This window comes from Limanda limanda, chromosome 2, assembly GCF_963576545.1.
Source record: "Limanda limanda chromosome 2, fLimLim1.1, whole genome shotgun sequence".
Taxonomy (NCBI): domain Eukaryota; kingdom Metazoa; phylum Chordata; class Actinopteri; order Pleuronectiformes; family Pleuronectidae; genus Limanda; species Limanda limanda.
In genome coordinates this window covers 11,039,671-11,061,946 of record NC_083637.1, presented here as the reverse complement: position 1 = coordinate 11,061,946, position 22,276 = coordinate 11,039,671, and the positions used below count along the sequence as shown (strand labels likewise).

The 22,276-nt window shown below is 41.6% G+C and overlaps 1 protein-coding gene across 1 annotated transcript in view; it reads right to left on the bottom strand.

Moving 5' to 3' along the window:
• Positions 1-21,295, bottom strand: part of gab1 (GRB2-associated binding protein 1) — a 50,066-nt gene extending 28,771 nt beyond the window's left edge. Inside the window, exons 1-2 of the mRNA XM_061087082.1 lie at positions 20,913-21,295; positions 20,611-20,756 (exon numbers count right to left, since the gene is read on the bottom strand). Of these exons, the coding sequence (XP_060943065.1) occupies positions 20,611-20,682 (72 nt within the window). The 5' untranslated portion in view covers positions 20,683-20,756; positions 20,913-21,295. The remainder of the gene's footprint in view (positions 1-20,610; positions 20,757-20,912) is intronic.
• Between the last annotated feature and the right edge of the window lie 981 nt (positions 21,296-22,276).

Here is a 22,276-nt window from a genome sequence, read left to right as displayed (position 1 = left end):
CAGAAGCAGGAGCTGGAATTATTTAATGATGTATAAACTAGAAATATGAGCAGACTTCAGCTTTTTCCAAAAAACTTTGATGAAATCTGCAGAGGAAATAATGTTTCTTACCAATGTGTTCAACGGCAGGTATTACATTCTCTCAGGTCTTGTTGGAGACGTATTCTCAACCGAATGTGTGGTTCCTCAGACCTATTCCTGACAGTCCAGAACCATGGTCCTGCTGTTAGTCCATTGGCTTAAACAACCGCGCAACTGTGCAACTGCTGTTGTAGCTGCACTGACTCTTTCTTGTTGGGCGGGGACAGGAACTCTCACTGAAGTAATGATTCCATATCATTCATTAGAGTATCCACAGATAGAGGGAGGAGACAGAGAGAGAGAGAGAAGGTGGGGAAGATGTAAGAGAAGAGAGCCTGAGGAAGTGAAGGAGGGATGAAGTAGTTCGATTGTCCTGTTATACAACAAGAACGGTTCAATTAAATTTCTGTCAACACCTCCCCAGCCTCTCTTCCCAGTGTTCAGGCTTACACTGTGCTCACAGGGTGAAGCATTAACTCAGAGGGAGCAGGTTTAAACATTAACGCAGCTTCACATCATGTATGACTGAGGGAGCACAGAAGTGTCAGTAGCTGCGTTTAATAAAAGGAAACCGTTGAGCACTCGCAGTATTCGCCTTTTCATCAAAACTAAACTCACTACCTCTGACTGTGTTTTCCAGGAAACATGGGGCTTTGTGAAACAGAGAAAAAGAGAGCAAAAACACACACAAGGCAAAAAAACATCCCTTAGTGGAAGTTTCCACTTTGTTAGCGCTTTTTATCTTCCTGGTCATCTGTTCCCCAAACACACTCTGCGCAAAAAGATTTCCTGTTTTGCCTCCTTTTGTCACTGTGGTCGCATTTGGGGGTTTGTCAGATTCTAACTTTAGAATCTCTTCTATATTAACGTCTTACTTTGGCTAATGTCTCACAGTTTGTCCAGAAAACAATGCACCTGGATAGTGATGGTCTCGTCTTTCCTATGCTGGACTGAAACACTCAACATCTTTGCTTTGAGAGGAGAAAGCAGAGAAGGAATCACAGCTGCACCATGAAAACTCAATAACCCAAGTTGATGATTTGCTCACATTATACTGCAGGTGTTTTTTCTGCAAAATGTTTGACCGGCATTGCAGGAACAAATCCCTATTTTGAACCTCTCTGTCTGTTCTAAAATAATAATGATGCATATATACAGTTTGCTTAAAGCTGCTTTATTCTGGTTCCACTAAAACAACAATCACACACGTCCTTGTTTGCAGCCAGTAAACTGTAAACTGTAATAGCATGGAAATAATTTTTTTCCGAATGAGTGACCAACCAGAGATAAAAGTAAAAGTTTACAATGATGACTGTTTTTAACTGTTTGTACTGAGCTACTTATTATGCACAGAAGTGCTGCAGACAAGCTGGTGAACTGCTTCAGTTGTGTTTAAACATAACATGCATCTCCACGCTGTCAGGTGCCAGATCCATAGAATTACCACTAAAATAACTAATTAACCATAAGAACAAAGTGGCACCTTATTGCAGAGAAAGAATATTTACATCTTCTCTGGAAGTCCGAAGAGAATGAAGTTTGTTTACCATCAGTTTGCTGTGTCACGATTTCTGGTAGAAATACAACACAAACACACAAGAGCTGTCGGTGCTCTCGCTGGATGTGGTCGCACACTCATCATCCCTATTTACTTGCCAGGGCAACGCTGTCTTATTTTTATGGGACTTAATTCAGAAAAAAACAAACTGGGATCAACAACGATATGATTCCTTTAAACACACAGCCAGATCTTCATTAAGTGCACGTAATCACATGCTCCTTAATAAACATACACTCCTTTGTAAGTATGCAATCAATTTTGGTAGTTTAAATTGTCAGCAATTTCTATACAATTCACTAAAGGATTTATTGTGCTTTAATTGCTGTGTAATTATTGACGCTCTTGACGAACCTATTCCCAAAACAACCCCACGATCAAGGTGGCTTTCTGGTTACGTAAGAGTCATGAATCTTTCATCCCCACTTTTGCATAAAATATTTTCCGTGCTAATGTTGGAAGAATAATTGTTTGATAGTTTACTCCAGCTCTGACCTTCTGCTTAGAGTCAAAAAACTAATTAAATTGGTTGAAACGGTATTCACATCATCAAAATAAAAAACGAAAAGCTGAGAATAACAAGGTCAGTGGTTATTAAAACACAAGCCATATCTCTGTACCTGGTTCTGAAGAGTCCAAGCTTTTACCCGGAGCGAAATGTTTTGAGCGAAGCGAGGTGAGCACGCTGCTGACCAGCCACTGTTGCCGAGCGAGTATGGCCACTTTTCCTGCCTACACGGCTGACTTCCCTCCCCTCCTCTTACTCCGTGAAGTCTGCAACACCCTGCTCCAATAACCCCTGACCCACAGGAAGTAGACACAATGGACTGAAAATAACATACCACCTCCCCTGGCAACAACTGCCCACCCCAACACCCATTTCACGCCGCTTCTTCAGAGCAGCACACCTACACCATGCTGGCTACAGATAGGTGGGTAGAACCCAAAAATATCCACATAGCAGTGCTCAACATTCTGTGCCCACATGCCAAAGGGTGCACCATGAATTTTACCAGAGGGGTGTTTGACTCACTCCTGCACATGCGTGAGTCAGTACAAACAGGTCAGTCTCCAATAATCCAGACTCCATATAGAGGTATCTTCTCCATGTGAAGTCCTGATAAGAGCTTGCAGTGGGGCAGCCTTGCATGTCTCAGTGAAGCACAGGATTTCACACCACAGCAGGTTGTGGGTTGAGCGGCAGACTGGTAACAGTCCCACTTCTTCCTGCAGGGGGACCACTACATGGTGAGATGGATGACTTTTTGAAATCCTGACCCCAAAAGCATCTGTGGTTGAGTGAGTGGACGTACGCGTTTTTATTTATGAGAGTGTTTGGATTATTTACTGCATTTTAATTTTCTTTAAAAGAAAGTGAAGCTCACAGTTTTTGTATTTAAGGCTTTTTGATTTAATACAATTCAGGATCAACCCCCCCCCCCTAAAAAAGAGATGGATACTAGGTACCATGTTAACTCGTTTAGTCCACTCTGTGTGTGCATCTAACCTAATCCTTATCCTTGCAGTGAGCAGCAGCAGTCTAATCCAATGAAACCAATGAAAATGATTCCAAATCACATTTAGCAGCCAGTGAGAGGTTGCCTTGGACATGATCTAATTAGCCCCTCTCCTGCTCGAGTCCGTCCAGGAGGAAATGGCTTGAGATGCCGCACGCAGAGATAAGGAAATGGACTCTGATACACACTTGTGTGTCGGCAGTGGTGTTGCTTTCAAAGACGTGGTGCCTGGTTACTCAGCAGAACAGGAGATAAAACAAGGTTCAAGTAGAGATACAATACCAGTTATTCTAGTAAATGATTATTTCAAGCCATTTCATTAATATGTGAATAAGTGAACAGTGAATTTGCATATAAGAAACACAACATGTTGATTGTTGTTGGGTGTATTAACTGTGGTAGTGTCCTGTTCTATGAGCTGAGCTGTCGAGCATGCCTTGGCTTGTTCCACTGCCGAGTTAATATGACACACCTCCTTTTTCCACCAGTCCCCTGAAACTGGTACACACCTCCACTCTCTATTGTCACATTCAGATGATACTGCTTCACTTTCAGTTGAAAGGGAATGTGCGTGGTGCGAACACATACCTGAGAGGTTGTGTGCTGCGTGTGCGTTCATGTGATTTCCATACAGTGATTCATGTTTAGCGTAGAATGTGTGGAATCCTTCCCACGGATGCAGCCAGCAATGGCAACGATGCAATATATTTTTCCAACTAAACTATTATGCAAATGACAAAACCAAGTCAGTTTTTTTTTCTAATTACCCTTCTCTTTTGCTGTTTTTGGCCTCTGTGGGTGTGTGTGTTCATGCCTGTAGATTTGTTCTAAAAGCCTGAAGTCATTCGTACTCAGCTCTCGTGCACTCACATAGTTTCTCTAATGCATTCACCTGCAAAGAGGCCAAATGGCAGGTTCTGACCCCACTGTCAACACCATATTTATCCATTAACTGCTTTTCAAGATGCATGTATATTCAAATAAACTCATCCCTCTGATTTGACCTTAGGAAACTCAAAACAAAACTAAAAGCAGCCTTTCTTCATGATGACGAGGAGAACAACGTGGAGTTGCGAATGATTAGTGTTGAACACATAAAGCTACCCTAGAAATAACAAGTCTGAATAAGAATAATTTAAATATAGTAGTTGTGTGTGAGAGGAGATAGGCAAAGCCAAAATCATGGGCAGCCAAAATTGGCTCTGTTACTTAAGTGTCTTTGCCACTTTCTTGTAATTCATTGTTATCGCTCCTCAAGCTTGGTGTAGAGCCCATGTTGGCTTGTGGTGGCAGGAGCAAAATCCAGGTCACCAATCAATACCTTTTACCCTGCAGAGTAGGAAACAACATTAAGCGTATAGGACACAGAGAAACAGAGGTTGTGCATCTACTGTTACCAACACGGAACAGGTTCTGTTCCGGCTCTCAAACCCACTACAAAATAAAATACAACAGTACTCCCTAATTCAGTTACCAAAAGGAACCAAGACTTTTCTAGTGTGAACAGGCAGAGTGAACTAACATATTCTAATCTTTAGCCAGAGGATGAAGAAGACAAAGAGGAAGAAACAAGTGAGAAATACTTGATACAGTATCTGTAATTATAACTTCTCGCTACTGGAGTTCAGCATAACAATAGTTTCCAGAGTTTCAAGAACCAAAGTTTATTTGGTGGAAAAAGGGGTAAATGTTCGCTCGCTTAAACTTTCTGGTCCAGCTTTGGTCAAATTCGTACATTTATAAATTGCAGTAAAAGAGATCGTTTATGTTTCATTTCGGGATCTTTAGAACCATTTTACTCCAGGCACTAAATAACTGCCAATGACCTAATTCATTTATTGGTAAAAAATGACATCAGCCGCTTATTGACGGAACAATTGTTTGACTGTCTGATGTTTAACTGCTCATCTAAAAGAAACATACTGACAGAAAGACACTGTTAATCCCTGACTTATGCACTAACACCACAATTAGTATGGCTCTTTTATACAGTATATAGCCAATGGGAATCTTTGCTGAAAATGATTCCCAGACTCAATGTACTTAATTGCCCTGGTTCGTACAGTGCCCTATTCAATCTGCATACTCTGAGGACGGTTTGTGAATGCAGATGGCAGCCGACTCTCAGGCATGAGAACCAAAGCTGTGCTGGAGATAAAGACCGGCTCATCTGACTTCAAGATACGCAACTCCCCAAAACTCAAGTTGGTCACATTCCCACAGTATCTCCCCGTTGTTTGGTCCAACGGTTCTAATGCCTTCTCCTGATAAGCAGGAGGTTAAAAAACGTTGCACACTCTGCTCCGCCACAACCTTGACAGTGGCATGACATTCTTGCTTTCGATTACGTGCTGCCTATCGTCTCCCGTTTTTGATCCTATCTGCCTCTGCGTCTGCTGCCATCGCCAATCTGAGCTCTCGCACAAAGTCACATGCACTTGTCAAAGCTGCATCGTTAGAATTCAACACATTCCTTTGGCATGGCAGATTTGGTTCACATGATCACGCTGTTCCTTGACCGCTGACGAGAGAGGGGCTTAAACAATTCTCCTTTCAGCTTCTATTGGCTTGTGCAAAGTGCAATCAGGGCAAATGGGTACAGAACAGTTAAGTAAAAAGAAAAATAGCCAGGTGAGAACAAAACTGGCATATCTGAAATTGAAGTAATACTAAATCAGGTGCAAAAACATGGCTTTGTAGAACTCATTCAAGACTTGACACATATGCATATTTTTCTACTAAGATACAGCTTGTGCAGCTACTCGTTGTTATTATATGCATTGCACACAAATACTAGTACGAGACAAAACTTCTCTTGAAATGTAACCTAAATTGCAAGTGGGTGTATTACATAAAACACCTGTAACCAAAGCTGCGGAACATAAAAAGCTTGTGTTGGAATTTCCCTTTGCAGCTTCCCACAGTGTTGGGTGGTTCATCACAACACAGAAAATTACTGTTTACATACCACAGCATTTTCTCACATTATGAATTTAACTATTTCATTTTACCAGCACATAAATTGACATCTTGTGATATCAATAAATAGTTATTTAATGAGAAGTAATAATATTACCAACCTTGTGCTCTGCTCTGGCAGTCCCCTAACCCTTTTAAACTCTAGTTGTTTATCCAAAAGCAATGGGTTAAGAGCGGAGACGAAGAGGGTAAAGGTATTCCACAGGTTTCTAACCAACACCAAAAACAAGCATGAAAAAACAGGAGTGCCAGGGAAAGTTCAGAGAAAAGCCAAGAAAGTAGGTGGACGAGAGGAGTAGGTCCTCCACGCACTCAGCTTCCAGTCAGGCTGCAAACGAATACTCTGTGAGAGCAGGGGTCTCTGGTGCATCCCTGAGTCTCTCTCAGTGTGTGTGCGTGTGTTTGTGAGTATGATTGTGTGTGTACATGTGTGCAAGTTTAACCACGTCCTCTGGCTTGAGGCCAGGCCAAAGATATCAGGCAGCACCATAGTAACACTAATGCAATCAAGGACAGTGGCCACAACAGGACCACTGGTGAAAGCAAGGAGCCATCCATCTTTCTTTGTCCACTCTAGTTTGCTCTGCGGACTCTTCTTCTTGGACACACAACAAAAGAAACTGATTCGAAAACAAATTAAAAAGACAAATTAATGAAAATTCGATACAGACGCAATCCATTTTTTTGCGGCACTGTCTGTCTCACAGCAAGTTGGGAAATAACACAGGTCAGTAGCAATATTTCACACGTAGTCTCTAGCCTCCAGGTTGACCCCCCCCCCCCCCCCCCCAACACAGCCTGTCCTCGAGATGTGACAAACATGCAAACATATTGGTGCTCACGCAGCACTGAGCCAGGGAAGAGAGGCAAAAACTACCATGACAGCAGTGGGCTATATTAAGGGGCTGCAGACACAGCGGCTAGGGTCAGATCACACAGCACCGCATAACTAGAGTGCCAGCTGCATCTGTGTGGGTGTGTGGGAAACGACAGGTGAACCTTTGGAGTTAAATGTGAACAGACACAGTTGCAGACTTTTCTTCCTTAAACCCTGATCGTGCTAATCATCCCACTTTCAAGATGAGATGATACCATTTGTCCTTTCTTGAAACAGATTCCAATAATTGGCCAATACCAAGTGCCGATCCAATACCAGGGCATTTAAAAAAAATACTTTTATACCATATTTTTACAGCTGCATGCTACTAATCCTGTTTGGATGTGATGATTGTTATCATTGTTGTATGGCCTGGCTCAGATTGCCCCCTTATAAAATCAAATACATACACGATTCTTCAAATGCATTGTGACAACATTCGTGTTGTAATTGGCAACAATAGTGCAAAAAAACCTTAGTACATAGGTTTAAGTACTCACGGATGACCAACCCTGCATTTACAACTGCATCTGGGGCATTTCTGAAGCTGGAATCTGTCTCAGAACATCTATACCTTCAAGCACCAAACTCCTATGGCTCAGTATGAACTGGAGCATATGACAAATGCTCCCTGGGAAAGTCTCTTTCAATGACCCTGGAGAATCTGGAAAAAGACTAATCCAAACGTAGCACTCATCCAATCTTTTGAGTTTATTTGGCAGTGTTCATATGATTCCAAGGCACAAAACTTGAAGTTTTGACACAATGGAAAATTGGTTGTGTTGAAATTCACCATATAAAAAGAAGCCAACCGAACAAAGAGATAGTTTTCAAAAGGTCACAGTCACAAGACGTTTGGCAGCAATAGCTTCTCTTTGTCAGACTAACTTGATCGTAAACACCACATTAGTCGGAAATGTTCCAGTCCATGAGTTCTGGCCCCGAGGCACGGTTACACTGATAACATCAAGACGAAATGTAACTTGTGATGTCAAATTCAACTGCTGATTTAAAATCCCTCACAATACAATAAAGGCCTCACAGACGCAAGCTGTGGTCCACACGTGAATAAGAAAGGAAACACTAACAAAAGTCAGAACACAGAGCTAGCTGTTGCCTTCCATTGGTTGATAGATGATTGATAGTGACTGATAACACTATAAAACATCGGGATCTAATTTTTAAAGTTGAAAAAACAAATTGATTAATCAGTTATTCTATCAACAGGAAGTTAGTTGCCAACTATTTAGATAATTGATAGATTGTAGAGTCAATGTAATGCAAAAAATGCCAGAGCTTCATTGGTTATATCTTCTGTTTTAGTTACAAATGTTAATATTTCCTGGTTCGCTTATCTGTGATTTTAAACTGAAAATGTCCTATTTTTGCAGGCTTAACTAAATTAAACATTTCAACATGTCACCTTAAACTCTGGGTAACTACTGCAGGCATGTTTTAACCATGTTCTTAACCATTATATAGAGCTAAATTAATTAATTAATGATGTAATCAGCAAATCAATCAATCAATCTTTTGCTGATCCCGGGTCACCCCTTACCTTCTCCCACTTCACTGATCAAAACTTAGGAATCCCTTAAACCTGGAATATATACATGGAAAAATACCACCTTCCATATAATTAGTTAGTTAAACCCTTCTTTGTGAGACAGCCTGCATTTTTCCTTTTACCTTGATCAATTACAGAGAGCTGTGTATTTTTAATCTCTAAGTGTTTTCAATAAAATCATCACGCTGATTTCCTGGCCACAATATACAATCTAGTATAGACAGACAATGCTTGTGCTTCCTCGAAAGCTACTTGGGGGAGAAGCTGCTTAAAAGCACAAACAGGTCAATCAGCAAACAGGGTTAAAAGGGGTCATTTAACCAAGCGAGTGAGTGAAGTCATTTATGAATGTGTGCGTACCCTGGAAACTCATCTGAAGGGGTAATAAAGGTCTGTGTATGCTGTGAGTTAAGAGGGCCTCCTGTTGGTGAGCAGCAGGTTATTAAACAGTGAACTGGTCACACAGCTCAGTTCTCACAAGTCCTTTCTCAAACCCACCACCAGGCACCACATGTGGTACTTCGCTGCTGCTGAACAGGTGTGTGTGCCGACTTCTTTGGCAGTGGCAGCTACGGTGACAATAAAGCGTAATGTTACACGCAGACTTTTAAAGACAACACACCACATGAATAGGTCTTCAAAGCATACAATTCTTCAGCGAGTCATTGATCACACGTGAGTCACAATGACATCTTTTGTTTCTGATGGTACACAGCCTGGGACGCCTGCAAGTTCAGGTTCATCATCAGTCACCTTTTCCTTTTCACCCTACTTTATGAAGGGAACAATTAGAAGTGGAAGCAACAGATGCCAAAAGGAGATAAAGATGAGGCTAAGAAAAGAGAAGATTTTGCACAGAAAAAGGAGAAAAATAGGACTATGAAACGGCACAATGGATGAAGAGAGAATAAGAGGGACAAAGTGTGGGACCCCTCCTCCTCTCTCTTCACCCACCATCTGGTAGCCATCAGCGCCTCACACAGGAAGGGGCGGCCATGCCTTGCTGGGGCGCCAGGGAGCGGCTCCTCTTCCCTCCCAGTGCTTTAGAAACAACAATCAGCCAGTACATTGCATTGCTGTGCAGTCCAGCCCATCCTAGCCTGAGCCGAGCGGCCAGCAGCACCAGCGGCAGCCCCAGCCCAGGACCAGGCGCTCACACCCCTGCAGACCAGCAAAGAGGAGCACAGAGCAGCCTCACATTCCTGCTGCCTGTTCCTGCCAAGAGGCGCTGTGAGCGGAAAGAGAGAGGGAGCGAACAGAGAGCTGTTCTCACTGGCCGCTGTCTAATGGTGCTGCTCTGAGGAGCACTCCAGTCTTCCTCATCCCATTTGCTTTCTCTTCACTGTCCACAACAATTGCGACAAAGTTATTGATTGCCATTGTGGTATATCCCAACTTGCACATCACTGCATGCATATTTATAGCCCTACACCATTAGCCTTGAAGAGGTTCCATCTATTTTGCAAGAATTCGGGGAATGCACATTATCATAAATTTGGCCCAACTTCTATTTATCCTTTTTTCCCTCAAACGACACACACACATGACTCTGATGGGAACAGAGACCCCTGCAGCCTATTTGTCTGGTTAGTGTCGACCATCTTCGGCCATATGTGTTCTCCTACTGTCGTCGTTCTATCTCCACAACAGACCACAACTACACTCTGGAAATCAAGAGCAGACTTATGACAGATTCTACTTTTGCTTTCTGTGTAAAACAAGTCTGTGAGAGTCTTGATTTATTAAAATATCGGAAAATGTATTAATGCACACGAGAGAATCACATGGCTCAATCATAAGAAACAAAAGAGAAAAAACACACATGATGATGTGTACAGTTAGCCTTGCCAAATACTTTCTGTCATCTGCGTTTAATAATAGCTGCACTTGAAACTGTTCAACCTGGCACAGGGACAAATAGCACAAAAGGATCATTTTACGACTCAACTGGATTATATTCCAACAAAAAGCATAACTCAGAATCTGCTCCTGAGTTTCAAACAGGAAAACCAAGTCTGCATGAGAACCAGTTCTCTACAGTCACTCCCCGAACTGCTCTGTGGACTTGGCACGCGGGTCAGTAAACAGCTGCACCGGGCAAAAAGAGACACATCTGTTTACAGCAGCTTCACGAAAAGCTTTGACCGAACTATATAATTCAACAATATCATTGTGCCATGAAGGCGACAGATTGAGTTTAAGCGATGATGAAACGTAAACATTTAGAGGGAAATGGAGCATAATCAGCAGCACCCATGAGGTAAACACAACACTGATGCATCGGTCTCAATCACAGACATATTGCTCAGCACACTTTTTTTAAATCCTGAAAATGTTTGTGGGTTCGCTATAATGGAAAAATAATATAATCACAGATTGCTGAACAAACATACCTTGCAAACAGTTTCTAAATGACTCTTCCCCTAACATGAGCCACTTCAGTTTCAGCTGGAAAGCTATTCACAAGCACTTCTACATTTTATGACCCTTGAGTTGATTTCACTTTCTTTAAAACACACAAGACCAGAGTTTGAGCTGCAGCAACTATCTTGACAGGAGAACTAACGAGACATCTAAACAATTATTTTTCCACTACAACTTTGAGGTTATGCATCACAGAGTTTAGTTCGCATACAAAAACATGACATGTGAAAGAAACAGTGAAAGGCTACTTCTACACATATTTGTTTCTGTTTAAAACTAAAATTATCTCCATCCAGACAAATATTTTAGTTGTGTGTCAGCCATAGTCTCTATCCATGCTAAACCATTCACGTACACTGGGCATGCATGTGCCGTAAATGCACAATAGCTGCTAGCAAAGACAACAAGGTCAGCAAATCGTTTAATTCCTTATGTTGCATTGTTGTTTGATTTCCACCAGAAAAGGGTCACCTGATAAGGGCATGACGAATCAGGGAAGGACAAGTTCTGGCTGATAAGACCCAATCAGGAGGCAAACATGGGTGTCTACGTTGTTTCTATAAATCTGAGTTTCTTCTCATCCAGACTACATCACCACACCAGAGTTTTCAACCTAATCCAGGCTCAGCGATGTTTACAAAACCCTCTGTTTTAAGGCTGTTAAAATATGTGTGGAATTCAGTCGTAAAAATAGCAGAAGTTTAAAAGTTTACATATTACTGTGGATGTAGCCTAAGTGAGTCACATTTATGACAAACATAGCAGCTGACTTGAGGTTAGTTTAAAACACTTCTGTGGCTTCCGAACTATAATCTCCACTGATCCGACGCAGACAACCAGAACCTAACAGATCCTACTTGTGCAAATGCATAAAGACATGAGAGAAATGCAACAGTTGATATGCTCAAGGATGTCTGCAAAAAGGATGCCAAATATTACATAAGCAGTCTTTATCACTGAAGGGAGAGACGTGATTTATGTAAGACGTGGCAGACACATGACAGGAAGAGCAGAAAGACGGTGAACTGGTGACCACATGGGGACAGAGACAGCAGCATACCAATGAGGGGACAAACAGACCAGCGCCGGATTTGTTTGATACCAAAACACAGCTGGTTGAACCAAAGAGGCACAATGCAATGTCCAAAATAGATCTGTTTGGGGGATTTTGTGTGGTGGTGTTTTTCTTTATGATGCAATAACAAGATTTTAGTCTCACTACTACAGTCTGCAGAAACTGGAGACGGACCAAAATCATGTTCACGTCTCTGGTGTATTATAACAAAGACAAACACAACAGTTGGGGACATAAAACATGTCCAGGGTTATACAACCAACTCTGCAGATAAAAAGATCACTTTGAGGATAAAACAGATCTAAATATCATTAAATATACAGATGTTAAGGATACATTTATTATGTTCTTATGGTCTTACTTTTGTTCCATGGTGGGCACCTGTGTGGCAACGATGAAAGGGATACACCTATGTATAGTGATGATATTCTGTGTCTGGAACAACAGTGGGCTGGTAAGTACAACTATTGTAGTAGCACAGATATTAATTTTTAATGCTTATTTGTTTGTAATGGACATTAAATAATTAATGACACATGCAATCCATTTTCAAGCCGCGGCGGATCACACACCCGTAGTGTGCTCGGACCAAATGCAGTGCTGTGGAGCTGTGTTGTCAGGACATGGTCCAGTAATTTCCCCTTTGTTAGCCTAAGAGGCTAATGCTGCACAAATACCCCTCTGTTGCATCCCGTTCGGGTTGCTTGTTTGTTTGTTTCTTCAAGCGTGTGTGGAGGGGGGGGCGGGTTAGCAGAAAGTGGAGTGTTTGTTCTCTGTTCCACTTGCTAAGCAGATTTAATGAATCCTCTACTTAATCAAAAAGCTAGGCCTTCGTGATAGCCTGACTGCGGCGTCACATTTGTTGCGTACATATTTCTCGCCAGCAATCTGCAAATGGTTGAAGGTCAATGTGGTGTGTACTGTAAATGCATTTTGTCACAGCTGAGAGGACTCAAGATCAGCATGGAGTACGTCCTCAGTCTCCCTTTACAGCCATCAGAGGAGGACCTTCAGGGTTCAATATTTTCCTTCATCCGGTTTACCCTGGAGTGCTGTGCTCCAGCACTGAGGCCCTATTAAGGGCTGGACAAAGTGTACAACAAAATCCTAATCTGTTTCCAGTGGGTACATGCCAGTGGACTACAGGGATTGTAATGGTCCATAAAGCTATGTGCAGTGGGAGGAAAGAACTGAAAAGCTCAGCCAAATTAGGGCTGAGCATTATAATCAGAAATCAGCATCCATGTAATCGTACATATTTACCAAAGAGATTATAAACTTTTTAAATAAATATCCATCCATCATCTATACCACTGGTCCTTGGAGGGTCGCAATGGTGTCTGTATTTTTTATAAACAATAGCTTGCTGACAACTTTGCACTGCATGATCAATGGAATGTTTACATTTTACATATACACAACTGCTGTAACAGAAGCATTAGCAGTTGTTGGGTTTCATGCTTCTTTGTAATCAATTAAGAGGAAGAGTAAATGTGGGATGAGATTAATGTTGGTATCAATAAAGCAGTTCTCAGACATGTACTCCAGAAAAGGACCGGTCAATGGGCTCCAGACTATATCTGGAGTTTGCCCTTCACATATGAGCGTTCAGTTGAGGAGTAGTGCAGCATGCAGGAGGCTGGACATAAATGTTGTTCTGTATATAACATGATTAAGGTTAGATTTCGGTTATTATCACCAAAAGCTCTCAAATCTTGAATATTTGCAAGTTAATACCTGTGTCAACATCTTCTACGTGTCCCTAACCTCTTTTTCCTGAGATATTTGTTTGATTTTCAGTTTTGTGTCCGTTGCATGTTAGAAACGTTATCAAAGCGGCCCCTCATTCACGGCTATTCCTCCTGATTATCTCCAGTTCTCTTCTCACATGGGCTCATTCTGACAATATCAGGAGTTTTTAATACAGGGCTAGCAGGAATAACTCTGAGGATTGTCCTAAGCCTCTGACTTGGTCATTTGAGTTGCAGAAAATCTGAAATTATCCAGAGTTCAGTGCAACTCCAGTGACAATGGGTCTTTAGTAAGCCATGAAATGTTGATGGTGGCTTGAAATGGTTGTTGTACACAGTAGAAATATGAGCAATCTGTTAAATGAATCTTTAAAGTAACACATTATCTATATCTATCTGATATTATGAGACTTTATACTCTCATCTGCGAACCATATCTAAAGAGGAGGGTGCAGACCTTGCAACTGCATCTCTACATCTCCTCTGGTCCCTGAGATAATACTCTGCAGATGTTCCAGAGACACAAGGTTTTAAAGATGTTGCTTTGAAGAAGGTTTTACAAGTAGACCCTGACTGAAACTCACAGATTGAAGGGTAAGAGAAATGAAAGAGAAAAAAGGAGAACCAGATGGAAAGTGCACTGTCGATGAAATGAGAAAAACGCGGAGTATACAGTTATGACAAACCCTGGCTGGGAACAGTTCTAATAAAGCAATAATGGTGAGAAATGTTCACAATTTCGCTAAATGAGATGGTAATGGCCAGGAAGTGTTCACTATGATTGCAGCAATAAAAAATATGCACAACTCAGGCAGTACAGATGACTCTATATTCAATTGAATTCAAATTACTTGCACTTCTCTCAATCTGTGAGTCGAGAATGGCCTCTTCACACTAACTTCTTTGGTAGAGAATTGAGAGGACAACAATGCTGTGTGAAGCTAATGATGGTTGGGAATGCTCAGACGCAGCCAGGTTGGCTGAACAGCTTTCACCTTTGAGCTCCACCAATCAGTGGCCGAGCCTTAGCCGGCAAACTTTGCCCCGAGTGGTTAATCAGGCAAACGGGGGGCCTCCGGCTTCTGATCTACTGCTGCTCAGTCTGGAGATGGGGATTAAAGTAGAGAATTGACGGTGACAGCATGTTCCCAGATAATTGTACGGTGTTCTATTCTGTTCAGTTTGTTTTGTTTGGGGTCATTAAACCTGTCACCAAATGTTGGCTATAAGAACACCGAGTGTTCCACTTTCCAGATCAAATATTCAAGAGGGTTTTTCTTGTAACTACAAGATTTTTCTTCAGATCAAGCTGAATAAAAGAATATTTACTTTAAGAAACTTTTATTTTAAAACGAACAAAAGCTTTGCATCTTTCAGTTTAGTGAAGTAAAGTAGTGCAGGTATGCCGTGACACAGGTAGTGTTTGGAGCTACGTCAACTGCATGTTTAAGGGATATGATATTTTGCACTAACACCATGTGACATGTGTGTTATGACAATGGGTGAAAACGCTTCACCTCAGTAAACAACTTTCGAAAACTATCAAATGCAGGCAGAACTGTCTATTTGGCATTTTGCTCGGCCTAAATCCATTTCCCTGGTGACGAGACATCAGCGAGAATCCTTTCCCCAAAGTTAATGCAACACAACTTAGGATAAATCAAAACCAGGAATATTTTGATATTCAAAAAGGAGCTCATATGAAACTGCTCACGTTTAAAAAGGGGGAAACCTTGTATCTACACGGTGACTGAATTATCTTCCTTTTGTAGGTTAATAGAATTATTAGATTTAATAAGAGACAACTGCAAGGCAATTTACATGGAAGCCTGAGTTCAAGCAGGGTGAAAATTGAATCATGTGAGGAACAGTTGAACTTTGTAATCTTATTAATTTCAGAGGGTAAATACGATGGAATAGTTAGAGCTAGCAGCTTGATTATAAGTGAATGGAGTACTAGCCAAACGATTGGTATCAGTTAAATTCAATTAGCTCTTATCAACCCACTTTATTAATTCCTTTATCAGTCACTCTTTGACAACCTCCTTGGTGGAAGACGTGCTTTAAATGTTTACTGCTAATTTAGTTTCACTACTTAATCAAGCTGAACTTAAATCTTTCCTGGAAAATACATATTCTAAAAAGATGGCTGTCCACGAGAAGAACGTTTTTCAGGCTGCACAATAAATCAGTATTGTTCTGCAAATGCTAGTGCGGCATTACTTACAATAGATGAAGAGGATTTTTGTGTGCATGTGTTGGTAAAAGGGGAAAACTGTGAATACATTTAAATAAAATCTACCCACTCTCCGACTGCTGGCAAACACATCAGGTTTGTCCTGATCATTGAAAACCAGTGTGATATTTGTGGGAATCAAACTGTAATATCACTGGTTTTATACGGACCCACAGTGGGTAAGGAGACAAATGAAGAAGAGAAAACATCTGAAATGGCAATAATTAAACTCGTACCTAAGGTTTGGATTGACAGCTGCCATGGAGAAAAGGGTAGTGAAATTGTGGCAGGGGACTTCTGCCGCTTGTCTTTTAAGAAGCAATAGAAAACCTATAGAGTATGTGACGGTAGTTTCCACCCAGATGGTGACAAGAAATTAAAAAACAGTGAAGACTGACTTTTTCCATCAGAGCCTCAACATCTCAGCCTTCTCCTCACTTATAAAAAACAAACTACTTTAGTTTTCTATCCTAAAAGTGGTCTTGCTCTGAAGGGACGTTATTGAAAGACACTTAATTATATGGCACAGTGACATAAAGACAGTAGAACCACAAGATTTTGCTTTGGCGGATATTCAGAGTAGTAATCAGAAACCATTTTAACTTTACCAAAAGGACAGTTTGATGACGCTGTTAGGCAGCACCGGATCGTGGGAGTTGTCTTCACCACCATTGCAGATTCAAATCTACCTGACGAATCATGTTCCCGGCAATGAATCATCACGATCCATTACTAGTGACCAATACCAACAGCGGAACTGCTCAAATGCAGACGGTCTCAGATACGGAAGTTTCTAACTGTACAATTGTTTCGGTGAGGAAATTAAAAAAGCCCGGTAACCCCCAGAATATTGAAATACCAACACAACTCCTCCATTCAGCCCTTAAACTTTCCCACTAATCCTTCTCAGCTTAAAACCACAGTGTCTGTCTGTTTTGGGCACCGACTCAAACAGCTGGTGGTGAGTTGCCAGATAGGTAAGTTTTGACTAGTTTGTCATCGGCCAAAAGAAAAAGCACAGTCAGTGGTTGTGCAGATTACACAGCCTCATATGACAAAGCACTATGACCTTTCACGGGGAGGGGGGGCCATGTACAAGCGAGCCACTTTTCTGTTAATCAGTATAATGTCAATGGAGGAAAAGCCATTTGCAGAGCACATAAAATCTTGAGGCCGTACTGCATTATGGACCATAGGGGCTTGATTCGCCGACCCAGCTGATGAGCTGCGGTGAAGAAACTACTTTGATGCCGAGAGACCAACTTAAAAATTTATGGGAATATTTAATGCATGGAAGTTACGTTTGGGGCTGACTGTGTGATATGAAAACCTGATGGCTGAAGTATCCATCATGAACTCGGTGTAGAAATGAGGTTTGAAATTTGAGGTTTCTTGGTCGTAAAGCACTCTTTTGGTTTGAGCTCATATGGAACCAGCACGGTATAAGAATGGATGTCGATATCTGTTCTGATAATCCCAATGGAAGACTGGTTGGTGGTGGAGGTCCCTAAAGCCCCTAATAAACATTTTCACGTGTTGCCTTTGTTTTTAACTTCGTTCTTCATGGCCAACCAGTGATTTAAAATGACAAATTTCTCAACGACAAAGAGCCACAACAACAACAAGCAACAATTGGTAGTCGCATAAAATATAAAAGGAAACAATAATGTTGTTTGCTGATCAGCTGTAAACCATTAAAGTCTTCCTCGGGAAGAAATTAGAATCAGAAGACTTCCCAGGATCATAACAACATACTGGGAGATGTCCCGCCAGCTATTCTCAACAATTCCCATGAGAACAACTAAGTCCGCCACCAGTATTCTATTGAGAAAGAACAATTCTGAGTCATTCAGGCTACCGCCATACCGATACTTTCAGTTTCAAAGAGCATTTTAAAACAAGGATGATCTCTGTCCATACAAGCGTTTTAGCTCAGACGGAAATTCCATCCATGCTCAAACACCTGTAAACGCGTATCACATGACCCTTCAGTTGGCATGTGGGTACAAACAGGAAGCCAATTTTCTACTTGTGGTTGGAGGATCGGGGAAATTCACTTGTTACAGCAGCAGGCAGGTCAGAATGAGGCAAGAGAAAAAAAATAAAGATCTTAAGACCCGTGAAGACAGTGACACGACAAATGGCCCTATCAAGTAGTTAAGTAGGATTTTGTCTTCCTGGTCATCCAATTATATTTTATCATGAGTGCGAGACGGCTCCTCCCGTCTGTGTGTCTAGATTTTAGTTTTACTGCTTTAATGAAAAACATTACATTGGACCAATGTTGTTTCTGTGAAAACAAACTCCCCCCTCTCAAGTTGAGGGCCTCATAATTCCAATATCAATAACAGAGATATCCACTGGTTCACAAGGGAAACATGTAACAAGTTATTTACTGGTTTGCGTCAGAGCTGATGTTGCGGGCTGAAAGGATTTTCCCTCAACTGCACAACAAAACAAGGGAATGGCTTCTTGTCCTCAACGGTTATATATCACTTGGCTGCATGGAACATGGGATGATCTGAGTGAATAACACCAGTGTGAAAGTTTAACAGTCTGTGTTGGGCTGTGCTGTGGCAATTTCCACAATAGTCCCACTACCAACGAGGAAACGAGACTCAAAACTCTCTTCCAGTATTGTCACACTTTAATGCTCAGAGCATGGTACATACCACAGGGTTGAGTCTGTAATATGCACACAGATAGAAGACATTTCAGTTCTTTATACACTGGCTAACCCCTCCCATTCTGGAGGGGACTGTTACAGGACAGGTTGAGATCCTTTAATCACATCAAAACAACAATGCCTAGTCTAGCAATCAGAGCAATGCATTCAGTAGTAAGGGGCTGTGTCTAGAGGAAATCAGGTGACAGTGTAAATGTTAATCAGGCCTATAAACATTCAGTTTCTACAGGAAAGACGGCATGATCAAAGATACATTGTCTAGAGGAAATTATGGTTACAGTGGCTATGGTAATCAAGTCAATACACATTCAATAGTAAAGGAGACAGCATGATAAAGGTTACATTAACATAGAGAAAACCAGGTTACTGTCTACAGATTATATTATGATCAAACAGACGGGAAATACATGATTATTATGGTCAACTGTTATATTTCCTTTACAGCTGTAAACACTAATTGTTACAGTAGCTGTGACAAACAACACTACACTAAGTTAATCGAACAACTCTCTGTAACCAATGTTTGTAATCCAGTGGAAAGTGGTCCTCCACTGGTGCATTGCTCCACCCTCAGCTCATTGGGTTGATGGTCTGAGAAAATCAAATCCTCACACAGGGTAAGATATAGGAATGGGTCAATAACTAAGAACTTAGGAAGGCTCTCTCATCTACTAATTCAACAAACGTCTGTCTTTCTCTTTCTGTCTGTCTGTGGAATGCATATCTCGCCAACTATCTAATCAGCTTCACACCTCGCATATCTACTGTAAACTGCCAGAGAAAGTTCATTCTTATTCTTCATGAAAATTATCTTTATTGTAGATTAACCAGGTAGGATGAAGTTTTCTCATTTCACTCCTGTAGCCTACCATAGACTGTATAGCATGCAAAAATCAACACGCAAACTACAAGAAGTGACAGTATGTTGCAGAACTGTTGGAGGAAGAATCATGACCAGGAAACAGCCTATTCCACGAAGGCATGTTAAGAATGTGCACTGCACCAGTAAAACCAATTCAGTTTCATTTCTATGAAAAACCTTGACTGCAGATAAACCAGGTAGGATGGACGTAAAGTGTTTCCCCTTCGCTCTGCACCAACGACTGTTTGTAAAACGTTCTACACACAACTTCCAGCACACAAACGACAAAAGGTAACACTACATTACAGAACTGTCTGAGGAGGAAACAGCCCATGAAATACATTGACTATTACACCTTCACTGCAGATAAACCAGGTAGGATGGACGTAAAGTGTTTCCCCTTCGCTCTGCACCAAAGACTGTTTGTAAAAAGTTCTACACACAACTTCCAGCACACAAACGACAAAAGATAACACTACATTACAGAACTGTTGGAGAAGGTCTCACTTATGACAAGGAAACAGACCATGAAATATATCGACTATAACACCTTCACTGCAGATAAACCAGGTAGGATGGACGCAGAGTTTATCAAACATCACTCTGCAACCATTGGTCTGTGTATAAAAAACAGTCTGCACACAACATTAAGCACACAAACAACACAAAGTGAGATTGTATTGTACAACTGTGTGAGGAGGACTCACTAAAAGACAAGGAATGACTGTGAAGTACACACAGTACAAACAGCCCACTCCCAAACAGGCAGAAAGCCTAAAAACAAACAGCCATGTGTCCAACGTGCTAACTCGTGGTTAGGTCAGAGGAGACGCAGGTTCAGAAAGAGAGAAAGAGAGAGAGACACACACACACACCCAGCAGAAGGTTGTCCTGCAGGAGCTGAGGCCTGCACATGTCTGTCCCCTGTCCCCCCCCAGACACACACTTTTCACACACAACGCAACAAATAGGATTTATATATATAAAGTGCACTTACGTAACGTCTCAACTTCTTTTCAGGAGGAGACTTTCTCAGCCAGCCCGAACACACCACGTCCCCCCCGCTCATGGCTGCGGATCTGGGAATGTCTCCCGGGACTCGCGGCGGCGGCTTGGAGCGTCCTGGGGAGTGTCTGCTCCGACCTGCAGGGACAAGAAGAAGAAGAAGGAGAAGGAGAGAAGAAGACGAGAAAGAAGAAAGAAGAAGAAGAGGAAAAGCTCAGAGTGGGAACGCTGGGACGTTTCAAACAGTTGCTTTTCCTTCCTGAGTGTCGATCCTTCGAGAAGAGTCCAACTCACCGACCCGGCCGAGGCTCTGAAATGCACGGACCAGATTTCCCACCAGTTGGAGTCAAGTAACACGAAAAGAGAAAAAGACGAAAAAGCCAGCTGAAGTTTTCTTCTTCTTCTTCTTCTTCTTCTTCTTCTTTTTGTTGTTGTTGTTAAACGCGCCGCCTCGTGCTGGTTCCCGTCAAAGTGGAGCGATTCCCAGTTGGCGTTGGTAAGAGGAGTGGGGGGGGGTGTCCCGCAGTGACCCGCAGCATAGTCCACCTGGTCCCCGGGTTAGGGTTAGCGAGAGGAAAGTAGAGAAACTACCGGATTCACCGCGTCCTCACCGCCATGGCTCCTTCATGGTGATTGACAGGGTGGCTCCTCCGTCTCTCCCTGAACTCACCCTCCTCGGGAACATGGCGGCGTCAAGCTGGCGCGGCTGGCGAGGGGAGCAGCACCGGAAGCGAGGGGGGCTCCGCTTTCAGAATAAAGGGAAAAGACGACTCGCTAGTTCTTGAGTTTCAAGTTTTTATTGTGAAATGTAAGTTAGCACAAGGTCAATGGAACAACTGGAACTGTTTTAAATCACGTTTAAATTTGCGTTAGTAGGCTAAATATATAGGATTTTTCTCTTTCACATTTTTTAATTTCAGTAAATTTTGTTTTGTATTTTATTTGAACGCTGAGTCTGAATCAATGTTGATTTCATAATAAAAGCCCTTAATATCCAGCTTTTGTTAGTTAGCTCAACATTTCAGATTAATGGCTCGGTAAAAAAGATGTAAAAAAAAAAAAAGTAAAAATCAATACAACATATTATAAATATCAATAACTATTTTGATATAATAAACTTTTGATCACATAATAATCTATTTATTTATTTAGAAAAATAAAATAGCCTCCTCATATGTCTTGCTACATTTATTTGTATGTCTATTTGTTCATGAATACAAATATAATGTATTGAAGAATCAATGTAGAAAATAATTAAGTAAATAAACAAATCAATGTGTTGACAGAAAAATGTATAATAAATACGTAAAATATTGAATCGCACGCTCATTTATTTACAGACACTTGTGTAATTGTCTTTTCATGCACGAGGCACAACCCCTTTCATCGTCAAGGGGACATTTGTTCTGAAGGTCGCAGTCGGAAGTTGTATCTGTCTAGCTCTGTTGGAATAACCACTGGTGTGGAGGAGGAGGCGAGCAGGGAAAAGTGTAGTTCTCTGCTCCGTGGGACATGTAGTTCAACTCCCGCTGTGTCCCGTCCCTGAACACCAGTGGAGGGAGGGTTCAGTGGAAGAGCGATGGTGAAACACAGTGAAATACAGCTTTTATTAAAGTTCCCTCAGACAAAGAAAAGAATCCGCTCCTGAGTGAAGGTGC